Source organism: Musca domestica, unplaced genomic scaffold (genome assembly GCF_030504385.1).
Source record: "Musca domestica strain aabys unplaced genomic scaffold, Musca_domestica.polishedcontigs.V.1.1 8, whole genome shotgun sequence".
NCBI lineage: Eukaryota > Metazoa > Arthropoda > Insecta > Diptera > Muscidae > Musca > Musca domestica.
Window position 1 is genome coordinate 15,358,222 of NW_026712409.1, and position 23,424 is coordinate 15,381,645.

A 23,424-nucleotide genomic window follows, 5' to 3' on the forward strand; every position below is an offset into this window, starting at 1 on the left:
CTCTCTCTCTCTTCTCTTCCTCTCTCTCCTTTTCTCTCTCCCTTTTCCTCTCTCTCTTCCTCTCCTTGACTCCTTGACCTGGGGTCAATGACCTCTTGACCTGGGGTCAATGACCTCTTGACCTGGGGTCAATGACCCCTTGACCTGGTTGTCAATGACCTCTTGACCTGGGGGTCAATGACCTCTTGACCTGGGGTCATTGACCTCTTGACCTGGGGTCATTGACCTTTTCTCTCTCTCTCTCCCTCTTTCCTCTCTCTCTCTCTCTCTCTCTCTCCCTCTTCCTCTCTCTCTCTCTCTCTCCCTCTTCTTCTCTCTTTCCCTCTCTCTCTCTCTCTCTATCCATCTCTCTCTTCCTCTCTCTCTCTCTCCCTCTCCATCTCTCTCTTCCTCTCTCTCTCTCTCCCTCTCCATCTCTCTCTTCCTCTCTCTCCCTCTTCCTCTCTCTCCCTCTCCCTCTTCCTCTCTCTCTCCCTCTTCTTCTCTCTCCCTCTTCCTTTCTCTCTCCCTCTTCTTCTCTCTCCCTCTTCCTTTCTCTCTCTCCCTCTTCCTCTCTCTCCCCCTTCCTTTCTCCGCTTCTTGCTCTCTCCCCCTCTTCCTTTCTCCCACTTTTCCTCTCTCTCCCTCTTACTCTCTCTCTTCCTCTATCTCCCTCTTCCTCTCTCTCTCTCTCTCTCTCCCTCTTCCTCTCTCCCCCTCTTCCTCTTTTCCTCTCCCCCTCTTTCTCTCTCTTCCCCTCTCTTCCTCTTTGTCCCTCTTCCTCTCTCCCCCTCCTCTTCAACGCCTCTTTATTTAAAAAATCCCTAAAGGTAAAGAAGTTTCAGCTATTTCTTTATGAAAATTTTCAAATCAGAGGAATACTTTATTTTCAAAAATTTTATTAAAACGGTCACCCATTTTTACCACAATCCCCACTTCATACAATCTTTGAAGAAGTCACAACAGTAGTGGTTGAAAACCTAACACTTTTTACTCTGATTGACATGTTGTTGGTTCGTAGTTCAGTTCCTGCGCAGCCTTTTCTAGCGATTACATTGGGACTATAAAAAAACAACCAACATATACCAAATCGTCGTATTTAATAAAATTCCAATGAGTAATATTCGTACCCTACCAATACATACGTTGAAACCGGTATCATAAGCCAGAATCCCAACTCTATCTGTCCAGCCAAAACGAGTGCTGCCATTTAGCAATTCCTATTTTTCAATAGTACGAAATTTACTCCCGTATAGAAGTTACAGTTACTTATTTTTCGATTCTCGAAAAACTAACTACAGAACTCAAGCTACGTCTGCAGTATTCTATCTCTTTGCTCCATAAGTGGCACTCATGCAAAATCTCAAAATTCTAGCTCTTTATCATCGTATTGTACCCTTAAAGTACGAATCTTCAACTTCAGCTCTACGTTAGTGACCCTCATGTTAATATTCAGGAGTCTAACTTCATTCGTTTTGCCTGACTGAACAATTACGATTTTAAATTAAAATCCTTATTACTTGAGAAATCTGAACATTCTTCGCCTACAGATTTCTTACTCACTAAATCCCCCAAATGCTAAACCCTAATAAATTTAAATTAAAATCCTTATTACTTCGGAAAGATGAACGTTCTTCGCCCGAAAGTTTTTTACTCAATAAAACCCCTAAAGCTGTACAATACTTGAGTCAATATATCCCTATCTGAGTGTCAGCTCACCTATACACTATATTAAAAAGACAGGCGAATACCGCTGAATCTGTATGGAAATGCAATGTCTTTATTTCAGTCAAGTGTTATGTATAAAAGACAATGTTCCAATTGTACAAATTATACAAAATACGATTATAACCATCAATCAACAAATATCAAAATCTAATTCACTTAATGCTATCATGACTAGTTGGACATATTTATACTGTAGGTAGGTTCTTCACATCGTCACTCAAGTACTCTCCTTCTCCTCTACACAGCAAGCCATAACCATTATCTAAATTCAATTGTAAATATGGACCCATTATACTAATAAATGTTAATATACGATTTTTACTATGCGGCATTTGTTCGAGAATTTCCGCTGTACGACATGGATGTAGACACATGTAGGGTTTAAAGAGCACCGGATGTTCCATTTGCGTTAGAATGCTTAGCATATCTTCACGTGAGTATTGGGAATCTTTTTGGAATAGAAATAATTGCCAAACGCTCTCCAAACTTAGCATTTTCCCATCTATAAAGTTATTAAAATCAATTAAAATGTATTTTATTAAGAAAAAATTCTTAGTTCTTCATACCACTATGATGGGCCTGAAAATACATTATGGGAACTTGATATGATATCGAATATACTATGTTATATTCAATTTGTATTAAGTCCTGTGTAAGTGGATCGGAAAGTTTTTGTTTATACACCAAGTATGATTGACCCTCATCGGAAGTCTGAAATAAGAGAAAATATGTAATTAAGTTTGTCACTACAGGATGTAATTGTTCCGTAGCCAAACAATGTAATTTTCTCAAAAGGAAATCTTGAAATGAAGAGGAACAAGAGATGGCTATCACAGAGAAGCTCAATTTCACTTACCTTTTCTTCCCAGCTCCATGTATCAATCAGTCTTCTAGACATCTCCAAAAGTTCTTGGGATTCCTGGCAAAAATCTGCCCAGCTCATGCAGGACATCGTAAAAATGAATATATTTTTATTGGTTATGAAATAAAACGTTTATTTAGACTTAATATAATAAATATTGTAAAAATTGTTTACATCCATCATAATTTATTCGTGTTTTCTTAACAATTTCCTTTAGATTCATGGTTGGCAACACTTATTAGGCGAAAAATCGATATGCTATGTTGTCGATATTTTGCGGTATCGATCATTGTCGGCTTTTGGAAACCTAATTATCAACTGTTTACTCGATTTTTCGCATTTTGTTTTACGTCTATTCTAAACAAAAGGACAAAAGCAAAGACAAATTTACCCACTCAATTTTAAATCAAAAACAAAAAAAAAAACAGCTAATAAAAAGTGTTGCCATGTCCTCAAAAGAGTTGTCAAGATTAATAAAAAATGTTAAGTTTACTGAAATTCCAATAGGATCTGGATATAGTTCCCATGTATACGTTTCATTATAAATTTCAGTTTTGTCCAAGCTTTTAAAATCATTTTTTTGAATTCTTGGGTGGATGGTGTCTTTTTGAAAAAATGTCATTAAGGCTTCACAAACCTCCTCTTAATTAATTACAATTTTTGATTTCTAATCATCGTCAGCCCTTTTTAATTATAATTCTAGCCCGAATAAGTTAAAAGCCGTCATTTGTATGTATATATGAATAATTCAACTCATATTTATTCTATGTTTATATAGCTTTGCTTTTTAAACCAATTAAATGAGCAGAATATTGCAACATAACGGGTAAAAATAATCGTTTAATTTATGTATGAATACATATAGTCATTGTTAATGTTTTTTTGTACATATAGAAAAATAAATGCATAAATAAAACTAAATTATTATAAAGTATCATCTTATTTAGAATTTTTGTTGATAAAATATATATATTAAGCATTTGTTTTCCAACAAGAGTTCAGTGTTGTATATGACTTTGTCATATCCTTGCAGCTGAAATATTCTAAAACAATTTCCTTTTTTATGAACATTATAAAGCATTAACTCTATGTTTTTGTTATCTATCCATGTTTGACTCCAAAAAAAATACTCACTATAACTCCTAGCCCTACTCGTTGTCAACTCCTTCCACTCCATTATAGGCAATGCCGTGTGCATTATTTGTTGTGATATCATTATTAACATCCTGTAAATGTTCTGTTGGCCGTATTTGTAATACGGTAACTGTTGAATTTTTATCATCAAATTTGCACGTCACCGTGACTTCACTCAATTGGAATGTGAAAATTTGTGAATTGTATTTTGTACGCAAATATACGGAACGTGGATCAGCCTCCAGGATGTCAATTATACATTGCTTTTGTATACGCAGAGATTGCAACTGAGCCTCGGCCCTGTCGTTGAATGTAACAATTAAACGATGTGCTGCTGTCACCCATGAGGGTACTTTAACTGCTTGCGGGGGTGGGGTGTAATGATTGCTAAAATTTACCGGTGTCTGGGCCAATGATGCAGCCCCCATCATTTCCATTTCCGATTCTTCGCCATCTGGTTCTTGGCGAAAATTATAAAAATCTGATGTTGTTGGTTCACCTGGACCGGTAGAAATGCGACCGCTATCCGTGATGGGAGAATCATAAAATGGTATGTACGGTTTTATATCCAATACAGGTGTACCATCAACCATATCGGTACCAAAGAAGCTAATAGAAGCGGCTTCTACTCTCTCAATCTCCACCAACGATAAGCCAATGGGACAGGGACGATGCGGGGAACGTGTAGCAAAAACACCAACTCTTTCACCGCCCAAACGAGGCGGAGCAACTTTTGCTTTTGGATGAGAATTATTCTTATGGAAATGATAAATAATCCATAGATGCGAATATTCCTCCAGACCGTCCAATGCATGTTCCGGATTTGTAAATACATCGGCATTCAATTCAATTAAACCGCGTAAGCGGCCACCAACACTGGACTGTCGCGGCACAGCACGTTTCTCGGGAAAGCATGTACGTATCAAACCAATGGGACGAAATATTTCCTACAAAAATAAAAAGAAATCGGTTATATGACAATATGGTAATACATGGGGTTCGAGGAAAAATTATTTCTGATAAAAATAATCTATTATATGTTTTTAATGGACAAAATTAATGTATCCTCCACGGCATTGTAGGTGCCTTAAAAGTTATGTGGGAGTCCGTTAGACCGACACAAAGGGATAATGAATCAAATGTTCTAAAAATAAATGTGCGCGCATCTGGAAGATGTTTGTTAAATAAAATTTACCTTTTGAAACACACACACACACAGGCCCACCCACTCAAATCAAAATGCAATGCTACCTACCTTGGTTTGGGGGTATTGCTGTTCGGTTTTTGTTGTTGGAGAACATTTTACATCTGTTGTGATGGTCAAGGTCGACGCATCATTGTTGGTCGTTAAGATGCATTCATCATTGCTGTTATGATTGTTTTCCCGTTGGCGGCATCCTTCACAGCGGTAGTTCCTCAAAAGTCGTGCAATGTCATCGATGTCCTTCTTTTGTTTATGTTGCAAGCTGCGAACTTGTTGTCTGTATGATGTGAAATGTCCAATCAATTAATTATGAATAATGTGTGGGTGTTTGGTGTAGGACGAAAGACAATGAAAGGACTTTTCGTTAATATGGATTATTATTGGATTGAAGTAAGTAGACATACCTTAATTTATTAATTTCATTGCGTGCCAATGTCAATTGATTCTTTAGATGTTCGGCCTCATCGTCCTGCATGATTATATTTGTATTTCCTTCTTAATTTTCTTATTTTTTAACTCCTGCAACCTTTTGCAGGTCTGAGTCGGAAATTCTTCTTCTTGTTATGGTGTACGCTATTCGGTAATCGGTATTCAATGAATGATATCAAGTTTTAATGTCACAGTGAACTTCGCTTCGATTAAAACGCATTTTCTGATAATCTGATTAACTGTCAAACTGTCTCCTCTGGGAATCATCTTACTTTACATAGCTTTGCTGGCGAGACGGAAGTCAAAATGGAACTCACCTCACTTTGGATGCAGCAAGTAAGAAGAAGAAGCTGTTATCCAATTCTAAGCTTGTCCCAAGATTTTGTTTTTCAATTTACTGTATTTTAATTTCCAATTCCAAATAAATCTTCATAAAAGTGGTTAAACTCTCTGTAAAAAACATAAATTTATATATAATATAAGGATACATATACAACAAATTCTAGTTTACACATCCTTTTAAAGTCCTATGTAGAGTTTTAAATTTTATATTAAGCATTTTTATAGCAAACTTTCTAGGGAACAAAAATAAAGAAACGAATATATATAATGTACTATTATCAAGCTATATATAGTAGTTAGTATAAAGCTATATTTAGTTCGGGGGAGTGCCAAAAGACATGTTATTACAATTCAAAAGATTTATAGGGAAACCTTATGTTCTATTAACAGCTTTTTCCTATAGAACGGATTAGAATGGTACACCTAATTTATTACAGGATTTTATTTACTTTCTCCAAATTAGCAAAACCCTTAATATTTTAAATAGAAAACAAAGTATTTGATGCATTCAAAACAAATGTTTAATTATTACAACCTAGCTTTTAAAGGTATATATTCATCACTATCTTCCAGAAAGAAGTCCAAATGTAAATTATCAGCATTGGCTGGATCTACAGCGTATGCTTTCAAATCCTTAACGCCAGCTTTTAGTAAAACTTTCTCATCAATAAAGAATTGACCGGTTGGTGCCTGGGGAGGAGCTTGGGATAAAATAGCATAAGCAGCATCAGCCATAATGTCTGGCTTGCGAGAAAACTTGGCACTTTCCGGACCATTAAGCATATCAATAGCAGCCGTGTGAATTGTCGTCTGGGGCCACAGGGCATTCACAGCAACATTTTGATATTTGAACTCTGCAGCCATACCCAGAACACACATTGACATACCGTATTTAGCCATGGTGTAGGCAACGTGATTTTCAAACCAAATCGGTTTCATACTCAATGGTGGGGATATGTTCAAGATATGGGCATGTTTGCTTTTCAGCAGATAGGGTAAGCATTCCTTGGAACTGAAAGTATATAGGTAATTTTTGTAAAGGCCAGAAAAATTCATATTTTATTGTGAGTGCTGCGATGAGCCGTAAGTCTAAAATTAATTTTGGATCTCCTAATTTTTCACCTGATAAATTTATACGTACACCAAGAAAGTTCCTCTGGTGTTGATATTGTGCATGAGGTCAAAACGTTTCATTTCAGTTGCCATGGTGGATGTTATTGATATGGCACTGGCATTGTTGACCAAAATATCGATGCCTCCGAACTTATCTACGGCTGCTTTGACAGCAGCCTTTACCTGCTGCTCATCTCGAACATCCACAATACAAGGTAAAGCTTTGCCACCGGCCTTTTCAACTAAAATAAAATGAAATGCATATTTGTTTATAAAGATCTCACTCCCACTGGAATACTTACTCTCTTCGGCAGCAGTGTAAATTGTGCCCGGTAATTTAGGATGAGGATCGCTTGTCTTGGCGGCAATAACGATATTGGCACCATCTCTGGCTGCCTTTAAAGCTATGGCTTTACCAATACCCCTTGAGGCACCGGTAATAAATAAAGTTTTCCCCTTTAAAGATCCGTTATTTTCCATGTTAATTGCTTGCCGTATAAAACACAAATGCAAATTTTCTTCAATGCAGTCAATATTTGCAGCATTATTATTTTTATCTCCGTTTGTTGGGGGTACTTATTTAATCTATTTTTTTCTAGTTCAATGTCCACATGATAAGATTTGATATTCGAAATATGAAAATAACAATGCTATTGGCCTTTTCCTTTATTTAACAGCCTAAATTGACATTATTATGGTAACATCTTTGCATTTTAATAGAATAAGAGCTTTTCTGTTGGACAATATTTAATTGTGTAGCAAGTCACTGGATCGTATTTATTACTTTCCAACCTCCCTAGAGTTGATAAACATGGATATTAGGAGATATAAAAGCAAATATTTTCTTATAAAAATAAAAACTATTTATTGCCCCTTTCCGTAAATCATTTACAAAAATTACAAATATTCTTTTATGCATTACTTCTATTTAAAATATTTACAATTTAGCTTTTGGTGCCTGATATTCTTCAACATCTTCCAAAAAGAAATCTAAATGCAACTTATCGGCATTTGCTGGATTGACGGCATATTGTTTCAGATCAGTAACACCAGCTTTAAGCAAAACTTTTTCATCGATAAAGAATTGGCCCGTGGGAGCCTTGGGTGGAACTTGAGATAAGATGGCGTATGCAGCATCAGCCATAATATCAACTTTTCTAGAGTATTGGGCAGCTTCGGGACCATTTAACATATCAATAGCAGCTGTTTGAATTGCAGTCTGGGGCCACAAGGCATTTACAGAAACATTTTGATCTTTGAACTCTTCGGCCATGCCCAAAACACACATGGACATGCCATATTTAGCCATTGTATAGGCAACATGACTACCAAACCAAATTGGTTTCATACTCAATGGTGGGGATATGTTCAAAATGTGAGCATGTTTGCTCTTCAGCAAGTAGGGAAGGCATTCTTTGGATCTAAAATTGGAGTAATACATAAAAACATGCCATAGAAGCGAGATTCGATACTTACACCAAAAATGTTCCTCTGGTATTTATGTTATGCATTAGATCATATCGTTTCATTTCTGTTTCCATAGTTGGAGTCAGAGAAATAGCACTGGCGTTGTTTATGACAATATCAATGCCACCAAATTTGTCCACAGCAGCTTTAACAGCTGCTTTCACTTGTTGTTCATCGCGAACATCTACAATACAGGGCAATGCCTTTCCACCGGCCTTCTCAACTAAACGAATTAAAGAATTTAGCAAACTTCAATACTCCGTTTATTTCGCTAACTTACTTTCTTCAGCGGCGGTATAAATGGTACCAGGCAATTTGGGATGGGGATCACTGGTTTTGGCCGCGATAACAATATTGGCTCCATCCTTGGCCGCCTTTAAAGCAATTGCCTTACCAATGCCTCTTGAGGCTCCAGTTATGAACAGAGTTTTTCCTTTTAAAGCACCGTTATTTAGCATTGTTCACCTGTATGTCTTTGAACGTAGAAGGAATGTAAGTGAAGTGATATAGAAAAAGGTCTGGATATATTCCACAAATCCGTGCAAAACATTTATTAGTTTGCAACTCGTTTGTAAATGTCCAATGTTCAATCTCTCTTGATAAGATAATAAACACAAAGTGAATTGATAGCATATTTAGTGCCAATGTGAAATTCGCCTTGAATTGAGCGAATTCAAAAATTAACTGTTAAATTGGATAAGCTGAAAGCAGCAGCTGACTAACCTGAATTGTATGAATTTTAACAATATAAATTATAAATTTATTACTAATATGTGGACAAATTTTATTTTTATTTTATAAATCAGTTGATTGCTTGCAATGTTTTACAGGGATGCTGTCTGATTAACTTACAGTTTATTTACATTCTAAAAAGGCTGCACAATTTTTGCAGAATTGTTTTCAGCGCTTAACTGTACATTTGGTTTTAAATGCGATTACAAGATGCATAATAATGAGTGAAAAGTCTAAATTTAAGTTGACAGCACAGCTACAATGAAAAAGGTAAGGTAGAGCTACCAGCTGATTAAAATTTTCTTCTAGTTTTATTGAATTGAATTTGATTTGAATAATTTTTATTATTTTGAAAAATAAAATCAGAATATTTTCAAGATCAATGAGGGAATGACACTTAAATTGTGAGACGCGCATTAAAGCTATTTTGCTTTACCGTGGGTAGAACTAGGTGACGACTTAATTTTGGTAGCTGTATTTCAATAAATTTCGTGAACTACCAAAATTACAAGCATTTAATCAGATAATTGACCAATCATTATTAAATTTAATACTGGCTGTAAAACCGGCTAAAGATTTTATATGTAAACACCCAAGCACACCGCATGTTTTTAATAAATTTTGTGACAAAATAACTGTTTTCTTTTGATGTCATTAACACATCGTGTAACGGTGGCATATAAAATGGAATGTTGTACGCGTTTCTCTTAGGTAGAACATCTCCTAATTCCAATGTCATATTTTGACAGCTGCATGACTGGTTGATTTTGTTTGTAGTGAGACGGTTGTTTAGGAGATTGATTTGCCGCATTGCAAAAAGTTTTTATTTTTGCATTTTTAAATAAAATTAGAGTTTTCTCCGCTTGTATTCTCAGCCATTAAGAAGTAATTATGTCTCGCGGAAGTTCTGCTGGTTTCGATAGACACATTACTATTTTCTCGCCTGAAGGAAGACTATATCAAGTCGGTAAGTTTGCCTTGCATGATTTTGCAAAATCACTAGCACAGTAAGGGGACAAGAAGTTAATGTTTCCATCTTAATTTTGTAGAATATGCCTTCAAGTCCATCAACCAGGAAGGTATTACCTCGGTAGCCATAAAGGGTGCAGATTGTGCTGTGGTTGCCACTCAAAAAAAGGTGACGGAGAAATTGATTGATCCTTCTACCGTGACACATTTGTTCAGAATCACCAAAAATATTGGATGTGTAATGACCGGACGTATTGGTAATTATAAAATTTATTTTATGTGTAAAATAATTTTATAACGTCATTTTGTGGATTCCAGCCGATAGCAGATCCCAGGTGCAAAAGGCACGTTATGAAGCTGCCAATTGGCGTTACAAATTCGGCTACGATATGCCAGTGGATGTTTTGTGCCGTCGCATTGCTGATATAAATCAAGTTTATACTCAAAATGCTGAAATGCGTCCCTTGGGTTGCAGTAAGTATACATTTTAAAGATTACTTGATTGAATGATCTAAATCTGTAAATACCATACATAGGTATGACTCTCATAGCATATGACGACGAAAAGGGCCCCTGTGTATATAAAACCGATCCAGCTGGTTACTATTGTGGATACCGTGCCATTTCTGTAGGTGTCAAACAATTGGAGGCCAACAGTTATTTGGAAAAGAAATACAAACCCAATCTTAACGAAGAGAAAACCATTCAAATGGCCATAACCTGTTTGTCCAATGTTTTGGCCGTTGATTTCAAGCCTAATGGCATCGAAATTGCGGTTGTTAGCAAGGAGCGTCCCGAGTTTACAGTGCTAAGTGAAAAGGAAATTGAAGACCACTTAACCAAAATTGCTGAGAAGGATTAAATTTTGGAACAGTCGCATTTGAAATGAGACTGCAAAAACAACTGTCATCTTTTAATACGCATAAGTTCTTTTTTAATTTGTAAAACAAAAATTTAATGGAATCTGGATAAGAAATCAGAAGAAAATGTTTGTTTTTGATTTATTAAATAATTCTTCCTGTGTTGAGGTTCTGCGCTCGCTTTATTAAAAAAAGAATATAAAAAGTAACAAATACATATTGGTTGTATGTAAAATTCTACTTCTTGTGATATGCTTTGCCTCCATAACGCACTACAAATGCATTGACATCAAATTTTCGTTTACACCCCTGGTAGTTCATGTAGCGAATTTTACCAAATATAGCTCTTTCAGCCCAACCTTGGTCATGAATTCCGCCAATGGACCACATGCAACCTAGATTTTTTGAAATGTAAATTATTCTATAAAGCCTTTCATAAATATATTGCATTACAACTTACCCACATAGCCGTTAGGATCTCTACCATCCAAACTGTATTTATCATTTAGTAGAATAGCAATTTCCAATGCCTTTTCTGGTGATTCAGACCACTCCAAGATTTTCTTGGCCCAATACATACGCAAAAACCCATGCATTTTTCCTTCCTTTACCAGCTGCAACTGGGCACTGTTCCACAGGTCATCATGTGTGTGGGCCGTCTCAAATTCCTCCAAACTATAACATGGCGATCGCTTATCTTTGCGATGGTCGTTGAGGGTTTTGGCTGCCCAATCGTGCAGGCCTTTAAGATTATCATAGTTTTTATTGTAATAACAAAAGTTATCGGCTAGTTCACGACGAACTATGGCTTCTTCACAGAATGCTTCCACAGATTCTTTATATTTATTTTTATTCAAACGTACCGCAAGTACGCATCGTTGGACGGATATTTGGCCAAAATGAAACCAAGGTGATAATCCAGATAAGGCATTAATGGTGGGATCATTGCGTTTTTCACCAAATAGTTTTATACGTTTGGTGCAAAACTCTTCCAATTGTTTGCAGGCTGCTTTATAGCCTGGACGAATTCCCGGTACTTCATCTACTGTCATATCACACTCAAGAGATTCGTATGCTTTCTTCCTATCGACGTTGGGTAGTGCCACCTTTAGCTTATATTTGTGTTTTACCACAGGCGGAAACTCGGTAAGAAATTCTGGTAGTTTAGAATTGATTTTGTTGCGAATGGTGCGAGCACCATATTCCTGTTTCTCTGAAGCAACCCAGACAGGTACAACATTGTGGGCATCAACTTGTATGAGAGGACACTTACATGCTTTCTCCAAACCCACCTTTACATCATCCACCCATTGTAGTGGGACACGTAAAGGGGCAAAATCGCAAACCACAGCGGCTCCATCATGTTCTTTCATAAACTCCAATAAACGTTCCTTGGCAGGCCCCATTAATAGCTGAAAAGGTATTTGCAATTCCTCGCACTCACTGGCAACCTCTTCCAGGCCACCCAAGAGAAATTTGTAATGCCGTATAGTGGCATTTGAAAACTTCGGTACTAAACAAAACACCACTACCAATGGTAATTCTAATTTCAAGGCCAAACGTTGAGCATACAAGAAAGCCCAATTATCCTGGACACGCATATCACGTGACATCCAGTATACGACGGGACCATTGCAATCTTCGCGCACTTCTTGATCCTTGCTTAAAATTCGTACACGTTTCTTTTGAATGAAAATTGTAGAACATCAGAAGCACATTCTAGCCGCTGTTGCTTGAAATTGTCTATAAAATTTGACGTACTTTTGCCGGGGGATGATTCAGAAGGTTTAGCTGCCGCATCGTTGGTTTGCTTCTTTGCACTTTTGGAATTTTCAACTTCGGCTCCTCTTGCTCGTTTCATGGCGGAAAATGACCTTGGCGGTTAGAATAAATTAGAATGTTGTTGTATGTTGGCTCAATATTTTGCATACCTTTTACTTGCACTAAACTTTAATTGTCGAAATAAATGATTAGTAAAACATACCTTCATTAAAAACGTATGAAAAATGAGTTCAAATGTTAGAATTTCACAACTCACACGATTCAAATGCAATTTAAAACTACATCAATTACATCGATGTTGTTGTTTTAAACAAAGTATGTTTACAAGGTGATGATGTAGCCCAGCTACTGTCTTCTTCTGCTGTGATATCAATTTACAGTGAATGCGGAAGTCGAGCGAAAATTACTTTTGTAGCACATTGCGCTTGAATTAAGGCTATTTTAACATGTAACCTGTCACTGAAAATTTAAAAAAAAATGTTTACATAGAGAATAATTTCATTTTATAAAATAAAAATTATTTAAAAGAGATGAAATACATATGCGCTTTTACTCACCCTTTTTATATTAAATAATACTTTTGTGCGCTCTCCACAATGTTTTGGTAATGGTTAAGCATTATATAAATAAATATATTTATAGTGTATAGTTACAAGTATGGTAGAAGGATACGGGTATATGCATGGTAAAATTAGAATAAAAAAATTATAATTCGTGCCAAAGATGACCAATTCAATCAAATATAATTTTTTTTAAATTCGATGTTATTTTCGACATATTTTGCTTTCAATCAATAAAATTTAAAAATTATGGCGTTTGACTTTGTTGTAGTTTTTTTTATCTCACCCTGTACTTACTTGTAACTTGAGTTTTTGTTGTCTGGTGCTAGGAAACCCACAAGACCTGTTTTTTCTTTGATATTGATGGTCTTTAGTTAATCCTTTTATCGGTATAAGTTACACTCTCTCTAGTTCGGAATAAAACACTCATATTATTTATTTTCTTTTGTGGTTTTATTATATATGTATATTTCTTTTCAAACCAAATTAGTTGTTTATACACAATTCTAATAATATATGTGTCATTTTATATATTCTTGTTAAACTTACATTCGTTTCTTAAATATATAAATATTTATACTAGTTCATCTGCTTAGTTTTGTTTCCTTGATTAAATTTGTTTAAAGTGGTAAGACGACGATCATCATCAAATTAACAAACAAAATATATATATGTGAATGTATATACTTTGGTTATAATAGTTTCAAGTTGATTCTGTTCATCTCTCTTTTGGGGAGTTACTTTGTGTCTCTGTGTGTTCCGTTTATAAATATGAATGTAGGTATTATATTTTGAAAACTTTGGGATGGGGACATTTTGATATAGGTGTGAGTGTGTGTCTGTATTTAGTAAGGTAGTAAAGATAACAAATTATGCACTTTTGTTATTTGGTATTATACTTTTTATGGAATTTCTATTGAAACAATCACCACTTTTCATAGTTAATTATTTTTGTCTTTTCCTAAATTGCTACATTGTACATGATGTTGTTGATTTTTGTCTATTAAGGAAACCAACCAAAAGATGGAATTTGATTACTCTTTCAATTTTTTTCTTATTCTGAATATACTTTTTTTATAGCAAACCAAAACTAACTAAGTAAATTCATTGCTCTATTTCAAAATCTGCCCTTAAATAATAAATTAATCTTAAAAAATATATTTATTTACTTTTTGTTGCATTCTTTTCATTTGGTTTTGTTGTCATTTATTAGAAACTATTGCTGCGGTACGGTTAAGGTTGAATTTTTAGTTGTTTAAACTAATAAAATGTTTCGTAAAAATTATACATAAAATATTTCCAAACTAAGAACCCAAAGGAGTTGTCCATTAAAATAGAATTTCTTTAAAAGATTTTTAAGTTTGGCAAATTAAAAACAAACTAAAATAAAATGCTGTTAAGGATTTACAAAATTATAAATAAAATTATCACAATTAACAAAAGCGCTGATAGTATTAAAATTGCAGCCCATTGCCGTTTATCTGCAAAAGAGATTGAAAATGGGATTTTAGTATCATAGTATTCGTAATAATATAATACAATATTTTCGATAATACTATAATTTTAATTAATAATAGATAATCTTGCTTTTAGATAAAAGATATAACATAATTTTTTTTTTTTTTTGTAAAAATGTATTGTCTATGATTATTTTTATCCAGGTTGAGGAGCTATTTTCCCCTCTTAACATTCCATTCAACTGTAAAAATATTGGTATTAAGTCACCAACTGACTATGCAGGTTGTCTTTGTCCTATAGGCTATCTGGGATTTAATATAGATCTTTCAAAAAAAAAAAAAAGGTTTTTAAAAATTGCGAGTATTACTTTTTTGGATTTCGAGACATTGCAATATTCGAAGATACTCGAAAGAAATTATGGCCGAGACAGTTAAAAAATCCAATTATTTCAACAGTCTTTGATTGAATGGCTCTAAGTCTGCTTTCAGTAGCCAAATATCTAGGACTGACAGGTAAGATAGTTGAGAACCGGCAACACAATCTAACTACTATAACTGAGAGAATTATTAATTCCAAGTTTTCTGAGCTTCATGGATATTAAAAATTATGAAGCTTTGTGGGGAGGTACCAGAAGGAGTGGACCGATATATTCCAGTTTTACAGCAGACCTTGGAGTAATAAAAATATTGTGACATGTGTAATTTGAACTCTGACTCTGACATCACATTTTATAAGAGTTATAATTATTCAAAATTTTAATCCTTTGTGGGTAGGTACCAGAAGGAGTAGCCGATATATCTCATCTTCACAGTAGATCTTGTGTAAGTAGAAATAATGAGATATGTAAAACATGAAGAGATCCGAATGCTGATTTCGGATTTTATGTTCGTTTTGGTTATTCAAAACTTTGACTCTTTGTATAGGAGGTACCAGAAGGAATGTTCTGATCTCTACCATCTTTATAACAGATCTTGTATTGAAAGAAATATTGACATGTACTATGTCTGAATGGAATCGGATGATAATTTTGGGTTTTATGAGCTTCATGGATATTCAAACTTTTGAAGCTTTGTGGGGGAGGTACAAGAAGGAATGGTCCGATCTTTACCATAGATATCTTGTATTGATAGAAATATTGAGATGTGCCAAGTCTAAAGGGAATCAGATGTTAATTTAGCGTTTTATAAGCTTCATGGATATTCACAATTTTGAAGCTTTGTGGGTGAGGTACCAAAAGTATTGGTCCGATATACTCCATTTTCACACCAGATCTTGGGTTAATAAAAATATTGAGATATGTATTTAAGATATATGAGTTTAAGTGTTATAATTATTCAAGATGTTGACCCTTTGTGGGTGAGGTAATTGACGGAGTGGATCGTTATTGTCCATTTTCGCATCTGACCTAGCACTGACGCAAATATTAGAACTTGCAAAGTTGGAGCGAAATCTCTTCCTGTGCTGTAAAATATTTTTTTTTAATTTCAAACTTTTGTGGGGGTTGTACCAGGAGGAGAGGACCGATATTACCCATCTGCGAACTCGATCTAAGTTTGATAATAATATAACGATGTACCAAGTTTGGGCCAAATCCTAAACTACCTTCGAGAGATATTGTGCCCAGCAGCCAATCAGACCGACGGACGGACATCGTTAGATCGACACCAAAATGACCTGAAACCGATTTGGTTCAAAGAGACCTTGGGTCTAAAATCTTTAATTCGATGAAGCGCGTTTTGGCCGTATCAAATTATATATACCCTCACTAGCCCACATCTAGCGGAGGGTATAATTACGTGAAACTTGAAGTGGTCTGGCAAAAATTATTTCCGTCTACATTGGGTATAGGGTGTCATTGCCATATTAAAGGTGAATTAAAAAATTCCTATCTCTAGATTTATTTTTCAAATTTCCAACTCACCATTATTCATATGTAAAACTTTTGCCATTTTCTTCATTGTTGAATCCAATTTTGATTCTGTAGTTTCAAATTCATTACCAAAGTCATCAAGCATTCTGGAACGGCATTAAAAAGCGACAAATTAATACAAATAAATTATCATATTTATCATCTTACACAACAACTTACACTGCCTGTTCATCCAATTCAACGCCTATTTGACGTGATACAGTCTTTAAAGTTCCTATCGAATCACTTATCATATCCAATTGTTCATCCTGACCCTGCATCATACGCTGTTGCACCGACACCGTTTCACCCACATATCGATGCGATGGACTATCCAATGAATTATAATGACCCGGACTATCTATTGTATTCTCCAATTTGGAGTATTTAGCTCCGCTATGTCGTACGGCTGCCATTGTACCGGCTACTACGGCTCCAACACTACTGCTGCCACCGTTCAAAAGGGAATGCGACGAAGGACAATCGACCAGATGGGCACGATCACTGCTGTTATTACTGTTCTGATGATAGCTATAATTCGTTGAATTTCGATCGTTTTCAATATTGTGCTCGTGCTCCTGCTGCTGCTGTTGCTGTAATAATGGTTGATGTGCTGTTATATCCCTGTCACGAGAGCGATTAATGCTCATCTTCTCTTTCATCTGTTTGACTTCATCGCGAGTGTTGTCGATAAAGTGCCGGCGACTGGATAATTCTCTATTATCGATACGAAATTTACTAGGGTTCTTTTCGACTATGCGTAAAGGAATAAGAAGAGAAATGATCTATATGGTTAAGGTGGAAACCATGTAAAAGGTTGGAATACAAATCTAAAGATTTTTGGTTAATATAATGACAACTTTGTTGTGTGGTATGGGGTTACATCAATTGATTATGCCCGAAATTTGTAGTAATTCAAGAAAGTTTAATCAATAATGAGCTTGCGATTGGAGAGAGTTTATCCATTAGAAAACTGTAGTGTTCTCTACTATATTTTAGTGTTATTAAGTCTTTTTCTTGTGAAATCTATTTCGTTATGTTGTATTTAATTGTCAGATGTCAGGTTCATCGCTGGTCCTCGACATTTAAGATTTATGACTAGAAAAACTTGAATTTATGTAAGAAACATGGGGATTATGAAGTCCCCCTAGTCTGCCACATGGACATCTCGATTGTTCTTCAACTCTTTAGGGAATAATTTGAATAATGCCAGATAATTGTTCTCAAAAAATAAAAGATTAAGGTGATGACTAAATTAACGCCAATTTTGAATTAGGGTCCCGAAATGATGTGGGATTCTAAGAAATACCTTAATTAAGTTCGTCATTCCGTTTGTAACTCATCAAGATAATAATTTTAGACCCAACAGCGTAAGTTCTAAGACGATTTCGATTGTCCGTCTCTTCTAATCACGCTGGAGTCAAAACAAATAAAGATATGAAGCTAAAATTTTGCACCGATCTGTCTTTGGTCTGCAGGCAAGTCAAGTTCGAAGTTGGGCTATATCGGCCCACGACATCGTATAGCCCCCATATAGCGGTATTTTGATGATTTTAGCCACATTTTTCAATGGCATTGTCTGAAATTCTATACCAAGAGTTCTCTGTACGTACTTTACCCTCTGAAAGAGAATTTTCTATATAGGCCCACTTCTTAATATAGCTCCCATACAATGGTACCCCCAGATATTCGGTTTTTTGAAGATTTTAGCCACATTTTCCATTGGAATAGTCTGAAAATCCGCACAAGGAGTTCCCTCTGAGTACTTTAGTCCCTGGAAGAAAATTGTCTATATAGGTCTTCTTTATAGTATAGCACCCACATAATGCTACCCCGAGATATTCGGTATTTCCAGGATTTAGGCGATATTCACCGGAATTGCATTAAATTTCGTATTTGAAGTTCGTAATGGGTAATACAATCTATGACGGAAAATTGTCTATGCAGGTCCACGTCTTAGTATAGCTCCCATACAATGGTACCCCCAGATATTCGGTTTTTTGATGATATTAGCGACTTTATCCACCGGAATTGTTTTGTATTTCGTATTTGAAGTTCGCAATCGTTACTATAGCCTTTGACAAAAAATTACTTATCCAGCACCACGTCTTTGTATAACCCCACTATATTAAAGGTTTCATTGAGTGGTATTTTTCGACGGTTTTTTTTTGAAAATTTTCTAGTTTTTTTCCGAATGGTGGAGGGTATAAAAAGCTCGGACCGGCCGAACTTAGCTGCTTTTTTCACTGGTTTTATCAAAACTATGTTGCAGACCAGATTACATATGATGCCATATGTAAAGTAACCTTTTCCCCATTTATCTTTAGGATATAGAATTTTTTTAAACGTTATCCGAATTATTAGACTGTGAAGACACGCTTCATTTTATATTATAAATTAATATATTTATGATATTAAATGTAATATCATAAATATATAAATATATTAATTTATAACATAAAATGAAGCGTGTCTTCACAGTCTAATAATTCGGATAACGTTTAAAAAAATGCTTATCCTAAAGATAATGGGGAAAAGGTTACTTTACATATAATATCATAAAATAAATATGGTATATATTTTAGAACAGCGTTTCTTTTAGTTTGAACGTATGCTATAAAATATGAAAATATCACTTTACATATGAACCTCACATGATGACGTTAAAGGGGGCTTAAATATCAAAAAAATTGTAGATTTATCTCCTTCTTAAAATTTTTTTCCTATTTATTTTATTTAGTACCGTTCTAAAGTCATAATTAGGCGACCTTTCAAATTTTTAAATTATTCGTGTTGCAAAACCTCCAGGGGTCACTACAAGTGAAATTCATCTCTAATTATTATTATTTTAGAAAAAAAAAATCTACAAAAAATATGCAATTATGTTGGGCGGGAAGAAAATCCAACCCCATAGAAGTTGACACGGTGAGGTCATGCCCCCTTGTCTCATCGAGAACAAAAACAAACATTTACAATGTAATTTAAAACCATGTCATAATTTGCAGTTTAAAATTAGCACTTGGCGAAACCCGAGATCAAAACAGAATATGAAAAGCGGAAAAACAAGCTAGTGTCGTTTTGTTGTGTCACACAAATGTTGTCGTCTAATGCTTGTTTTTGTGCTGTGTCAGAAAAACGGCGACAGCACAGTACAACACTTGTCAACATTGATTTTTCACACAATTTTTTAGTTGCCAAAATTTTTTAATGGCTTCGAGTGGCATCATTTGAAACCCCACACACAAAGTTGTTCTTCTTTTTATATGCGTTTTCTTTTTTTCGACCAGCCCCCCACTTTTATTGCAGGGTTTGTGATTTATGGCCATTCCCTATTGTCTAATTTGAAAAGGATATTGATTGTATCTTCCAAGTCTTCCAAATCCCATTCAATGCTACGCAATGAATTCCTTAACTCATTTGTGGTCCATTCAGCTTCCGCACTGTTGCAATTTTCACCCAATTCACGCCAACGTAGATAGAGGCCACGGGTTTTATTTAAAGCTTTGAATACCTCGCTATAATAAATTAAAAACCACCATGGGAAGGGGAGCAGAACAAAAGGAAGAAAGAGAGAAAGAGAGAGGAAAAATTAAAATTTAAAACGAAATTCTTTAACATATTCACTGGATTTTTTTCTTCTTCTATTTATTTGAAACAATACACACTCTTTGACCACAAAGAAAGGATCCTCCAACGACATGACCAATTTTATATGTTTTCGTTTGAAATTCGTTGAATTTGTTTAAAGATTTTCAGTGTTTCGATAGTTTTGAAAATTTTGCAAGATTTTCTCTTCCTCATGGATGATTTTCCTTTTACTGTTATTTTGTTTTCACTTTTCGGTTGGTGTATATGTATGTTTGTAACGGAGTAACGGTTACCAATTCTGACTGTCAAAAAATGTTAAAGGTGGTTGCTGTTGTTGGTGTTGCTGCTCCAGTTTATTCAAGAGAGAAACAACCCTCAAATATTTTTGAACTTAATTTGAACTCTCCCAAAACATAACAACATCCAGCATTGTTTGTTGGGGAACGTTGCATTGCTTGCGAGGGGAGTAATAAATTGGATCTCTTTTGAGTTTGTCCGAATTTTCTATATTCTCTTAATTGGGGGTTGCAAATTTCTTTACTTGGAAAATTTATTTGTTTCCTTTTTTAGTTTTTTTCCTATATTCTTCTATTTAATTAATTTAAACTTTTTTATTTTAAAATAAGTTGATTTTGTCTATTTAGCACTGTTAAACTGTTTCCGCTGCCAATTTTCTTCAGATTTTTTTATTTTATTTTCTACATTGTCTTTGCTCTTTCCGTTGTTCTCACAAACTAAAAATACCGTTGTTCATGTATCTTCCTTCCATGCAGTCTGTCAAAATAACATAACTTTGTGTGTTTCCTTTTAAAAATAGACTGCCACCAAAGGGAGAAACAATAGGGGTATTCCACACACAATAGTTCGTATATGTTTCGTTAGTATCTGTAACTAAAAAATACACATGGTTCTTACTAAAAAGACACATGTTTTTATTGCTTGCCTAATGTGTAAAGTATTTGTTTAGTAAATACATTTTGGAGGCACCGCGAATAGGTAGATGAAGAATTACATTACTGCAGGTAAAAGAGGTATTTAAGGTTTAATGACATCTTTTAAGGACTGCGCTGTAGCCTTAAAATTGTATTTACTTTAGAAGAGAAGCATTTTGGCGAACATTAAAAATATCAAGGATTGTCTATAATAGAGGTGAGGAAAAAACACATTCGAGTGCTAGACATCGAGGCATATGCACTCTCTCTGAATTCAGGAAACTCGACTCTATCCTATATAACTGATTACTATGAAATAGGAACTGCAAATAATAGTTTACGGTCAGAAACTTCTAATCGGCACATTCTGGATTTATGTGGTGACATATAGGAAGGTAGGATAATGATATACATATACAGATAAGTGGAAAAGTCCATTTAGAGTTCAATAATTTATTCAAATCCAACGGAGCAAAATTAAAAGTAAGAATATTGCAAATATTTTAATCATTCTAGCTACATATAAAGAACCTTTATGCTCCTTATTTGTTCTGGCCTTTTTATACCCTCAGTTATAAGGATAGATATAATTTGATACGTCCAAAACGTGACTCATCGAAATAACGGTTTTAGACCCTAGATCTCTTTGAACCAAATCATTTGGAGTCGATCTAGCGATGTCCGTCCGACCGTGTGTCTTTCAGCCTGACTGCTGGTGCGCACGATACCTCTAGAAGGAAGTATCCGATTTGATCCAATCTTGGTACATAGTAATATTATTATCAAATTTAGATCGAGTTCGGATATGGGCAATATCGGTCCACTTCTTCTGGTACGCCCCCCCACACACACACACACAAAAGGTCGGCATTTTGAAAAAATATTTTATTGCACAGAAAAAAAGGATAATCCGATTTTGCTCTAGCTTTGCAAATCCTAATATTTTCATCAGTGCTAGGTCAGGTGCGAAAATGGACAATGTCGGTTCACTCCATCAGGCACCTCCTCCTTAAAGGGTTAAAATTTCGAATAATTATAAGTCTTATAAAGTGTGAGATTCCGATTGTCTTCAAGGTTGTTCTACAGTTTTTTGATAAAAATTCAAATGTTGAAAAGCATTGAAACTTCTTCCTTTTCTAATTTCTACAATTATTGTACCTTTAACGTTTGTGTTCCTTATTTAAAATCCGACTGACTTTTTCATTTCTAATACTCAACATCCTGAAAAAAATGATACCTGTCTATATATTCACTTTGTTATCCGCCTAAAAGTATGCTCATTAATCTATTTGTTTTGCCAATAACAAAATGAGTTGGCTCTTGTTACATTGATAGAAGGTCTCGTATCAAAACTGGTTTTAATTTAAAATTTCCGCCCCTTTACTAGTTATAATTTTCACTTTTTGCCACACTTCAAGTAGGAAATTGCAGAAAACTCACATACGTGAACACTCCTATTGCACTATAATACCCTATCCCCTAGATGATTACAAATTACACACACGTCCAAAAAACAAATCATCCCCAATTTCACACTCAAACAATGTTTCACATAAATAATAGTATATTTAATAATTCACTGCTATTGCAAATATTATTTCGATACAAATAAGCAATAAGAGATTACAGGCGTTGTTGGAGTCCATTACCTGTTTGCACTTTCGCAGGATTTTTCCACTCAAATACACATGAGTATTTGACAATTTTTTGTCAACTATTGTATTTTGTTGATTTTTACTTTTCACTTTTGTTAATGTTTATTTAGTGTTGTAAATATTTATTTGGGAGTTTGCGCTTTCGATTTATTCTTTTTTTCTTAAGTTTGTTGGTGAAGTTCAGTTTGTTGCGATTGTTGTTTCAGCTGATTTTTGTGTATAGGGTTACCAACTTTCTTTTTTAATTAAAGCTCTGTTCCTTACCTAGAAGGAGTGAATTTTTATTTATGCAATGGAATTTATAAAAATGATCTACAACATAAAATTATTATATCATCTAATGTAAGTTTTTGTTATATAATTAATTATGTATGTGTGTTTACTTTTAAAATTTAGGTAATGTTTACAGTTTCCCGACTGTAAACATTTCCCTTATTATAGAGTAATATTTTAAAAGTACTGATTATTTTTGAGTGATGAAATTCTCTTTGCAATGAATGTGAGATTGGCGGTTCACAGGCGGAAACTTAAAACCACGTTAACATTAACGCGTTTTTAATCTTACACCAATATAATGCAAGATTTCGTTAATATCGACCGTTATTGTTGCTCAAACTGTGCAGGGCTATGTGAAAATATTCAAGCTATTCATACTCTCAGTTTAGAAATGGGTCTACATATTTTGAATATATGAGATGACTCATTCATCCCGTCCCTCTGA

At 34.8% G+C, this 23,424-nt stretch overlaps 7 protein-coding genes across 9 annotated transcripts; 1 reads left to right on the forward strand and 6 right to left on the reverse strand.

Moving 5' to 3' along the window:
- Positions 1–1,739: 1,739 nt before the first annotated feature.
- Positions 1,740–2,887, reverse strand: LOC101901065 (ubiquitin-like-conjugating enzyme ATG10). The gene is made up of 3 exons (XM_005176994.4): positions 2,564–2,887; positions 2,274–2,418; positions 1,740–2,209 (listed from the first exon to the last, which is right to left on the reverse strand). The coding sequence occupies exons 1-3, from the start codon at positions 2,657–2,659 to the stop codon at positions 1,893–1,895; spliced, it is 558 nt and encodes a 185-aa protein (XP_005177051.1). The 5' UTR covers positions 2,660–2,887; the 3' UTR covers positions 1,740–1,892.
- Positions 2,888–3,295: 408 nt separating this feature from the next.
- LOC101901233 (uncharacterized) lies at positions 3,296–5,527 on the reverse strand. Its single transcript, XM_005176995.4, has 3 exons — positions 5,312–5,527; positions 4,959–5,184; positions 3,296–4,650 (listed from the first exon to the last, which is right to left on the reverse strand). Exons 1-3 carry the CDS (start codon positions 5,380–5,382, stop codon positions 3,718–3,720), a joined length of 1,230 nt encoding a protein of 409 aa, XP_005177052.1. The 5' UTR covers positions 5,383–5,527; the 3' UTR covers positions 3,296–3,717.
- A 529-nt stretch (positions 5,528–6,056) lies between these two features.
- LOC101899669 (hydroxysteroid dehydrogenase-like protein 2) lies at positions 6,057–7,550 on the reverse strand. The gene is made up of 3 exons (XM_005177083.4): positions 7,094–7,550; positions 6,820–7,033; positions 6,057–6,690 (listed from the first exon to the last, which is right to left on the reverse strand). Exons 1-3 carry the CDS (start codon positions 7,269–7,271, stop codon positions 6,207–6,209), a joined length of 876 nt encoding a protein of 291 aa, XP_005177140.1. The 5' UTR covers positions 7,272–7,550; the 3' UTR covers positions 6,057–6,206.
- An 81-nt stretch (positions 7,551–7,631) lies between these two features.
- On the reverse strand, positions 7,632–8,873 carry LOC101901399 (hydroxysteroid dehydrogenase-like protein 2). Its single transcript, XM_005176996.4, has 3 exons — positions 8,539–8,873; positions 8,268–8,481; positions 7,632–8,212 (listed from the first exon to the last, which is right to left on the reverse strand). Exons 1-3 carry the CDS (start codon positions 8,714–8,716, stop codon positions 7,729–7,731), a joined length of 876 nt encoding a protein of 291 aa, XP_005177053.1. The 5' UTR covers positions 8,717–8,873; the 3' UTR covers positions 7,632–7,728.
- An 855-nt stretch (positions 8,874–9,728) lies between these two features.
- On the forward strand, positions 9,729–10,946 carry LOC101901562 (proteasome subunit alpha type-6). The gene is made up of 4 exons (XM_005176997.4): positions 9,729–9,957; positions 10,040–10,216; positions 10,278–10,433; positions 10,496–10,946. Exons 1-4 carry the CDS (start codon positions 9,882–9,884, stop codon positions 10,819–10,821), a joined length of 735 nt encoding a protein of 244 aa, XP_005177054.1. The 5' UTR covers positions 9,729–9,881; the 3' UTR covers positions 10,822–10,946.
- A 36-nt stretch (positions 10,947–10,982) lies between these two features.
- Positions 10,983–12,920, reverse strand: LOC101901733 (deoxyribodipyrimidine photo-lyase). The gene is given in 4 exon segments (XM_011298069.3): positions 10,983–11,214; positions 11,280–12,506; positions 12,509–12,693; positions 12,751–12,920. Coding segments are annotated over 4 exon segments (1,629 nt in total). The 5' UTR covers positions 12,810–12,920; the 3' UTR covers positions 10,983–11,056.
- Positions 12,921–13,592: 672 nt separating this feature from the next.
- Positions 13,593–22,913, reverse strand: LOC101887267 (syntaxin-6). Of its 3 annotated transcripts, none has more exons than XM_020040062.2 (5): positions 22,698–22,913; positions 19,883–20,043; positions 16,709–17,288; positions 16,541–16,635; positions 13,593–14,642 (listed from the first exon to the last, which is right to left on the reverse strand). In XM_020040062.2, the coding sequence occupies exons 3-5, from the start codon at positions 17,188–17,190 to the stop codon at positions 14,566–14,568; spliced, it is 654 nt and encodes a 217-aa protein (XP_019895621.1). In that variant the 5' UTR covers positions 17,191–17,288; positions 19,883–20,043; positions 22,698–22,913; the 3' UTR covers positions 13,593–14,565. The 3 variants fall into 3 exon arrangements, with proteins under 3 accessions (XP_019895621.1, XP_005177056.1, XP_005177057.1); XM_005176999.4 differs by lacking the exon at positions 22,698–22,913 and adding an exon at positions 20,194–20,746; XM_005177000.4 differs by lacking the exon at positions 19,883–20,043 and having other exon boundaries at positions 16,709–17,282.
- Positions 22,914–23,424: the final 511 nt, after the last annotated feature.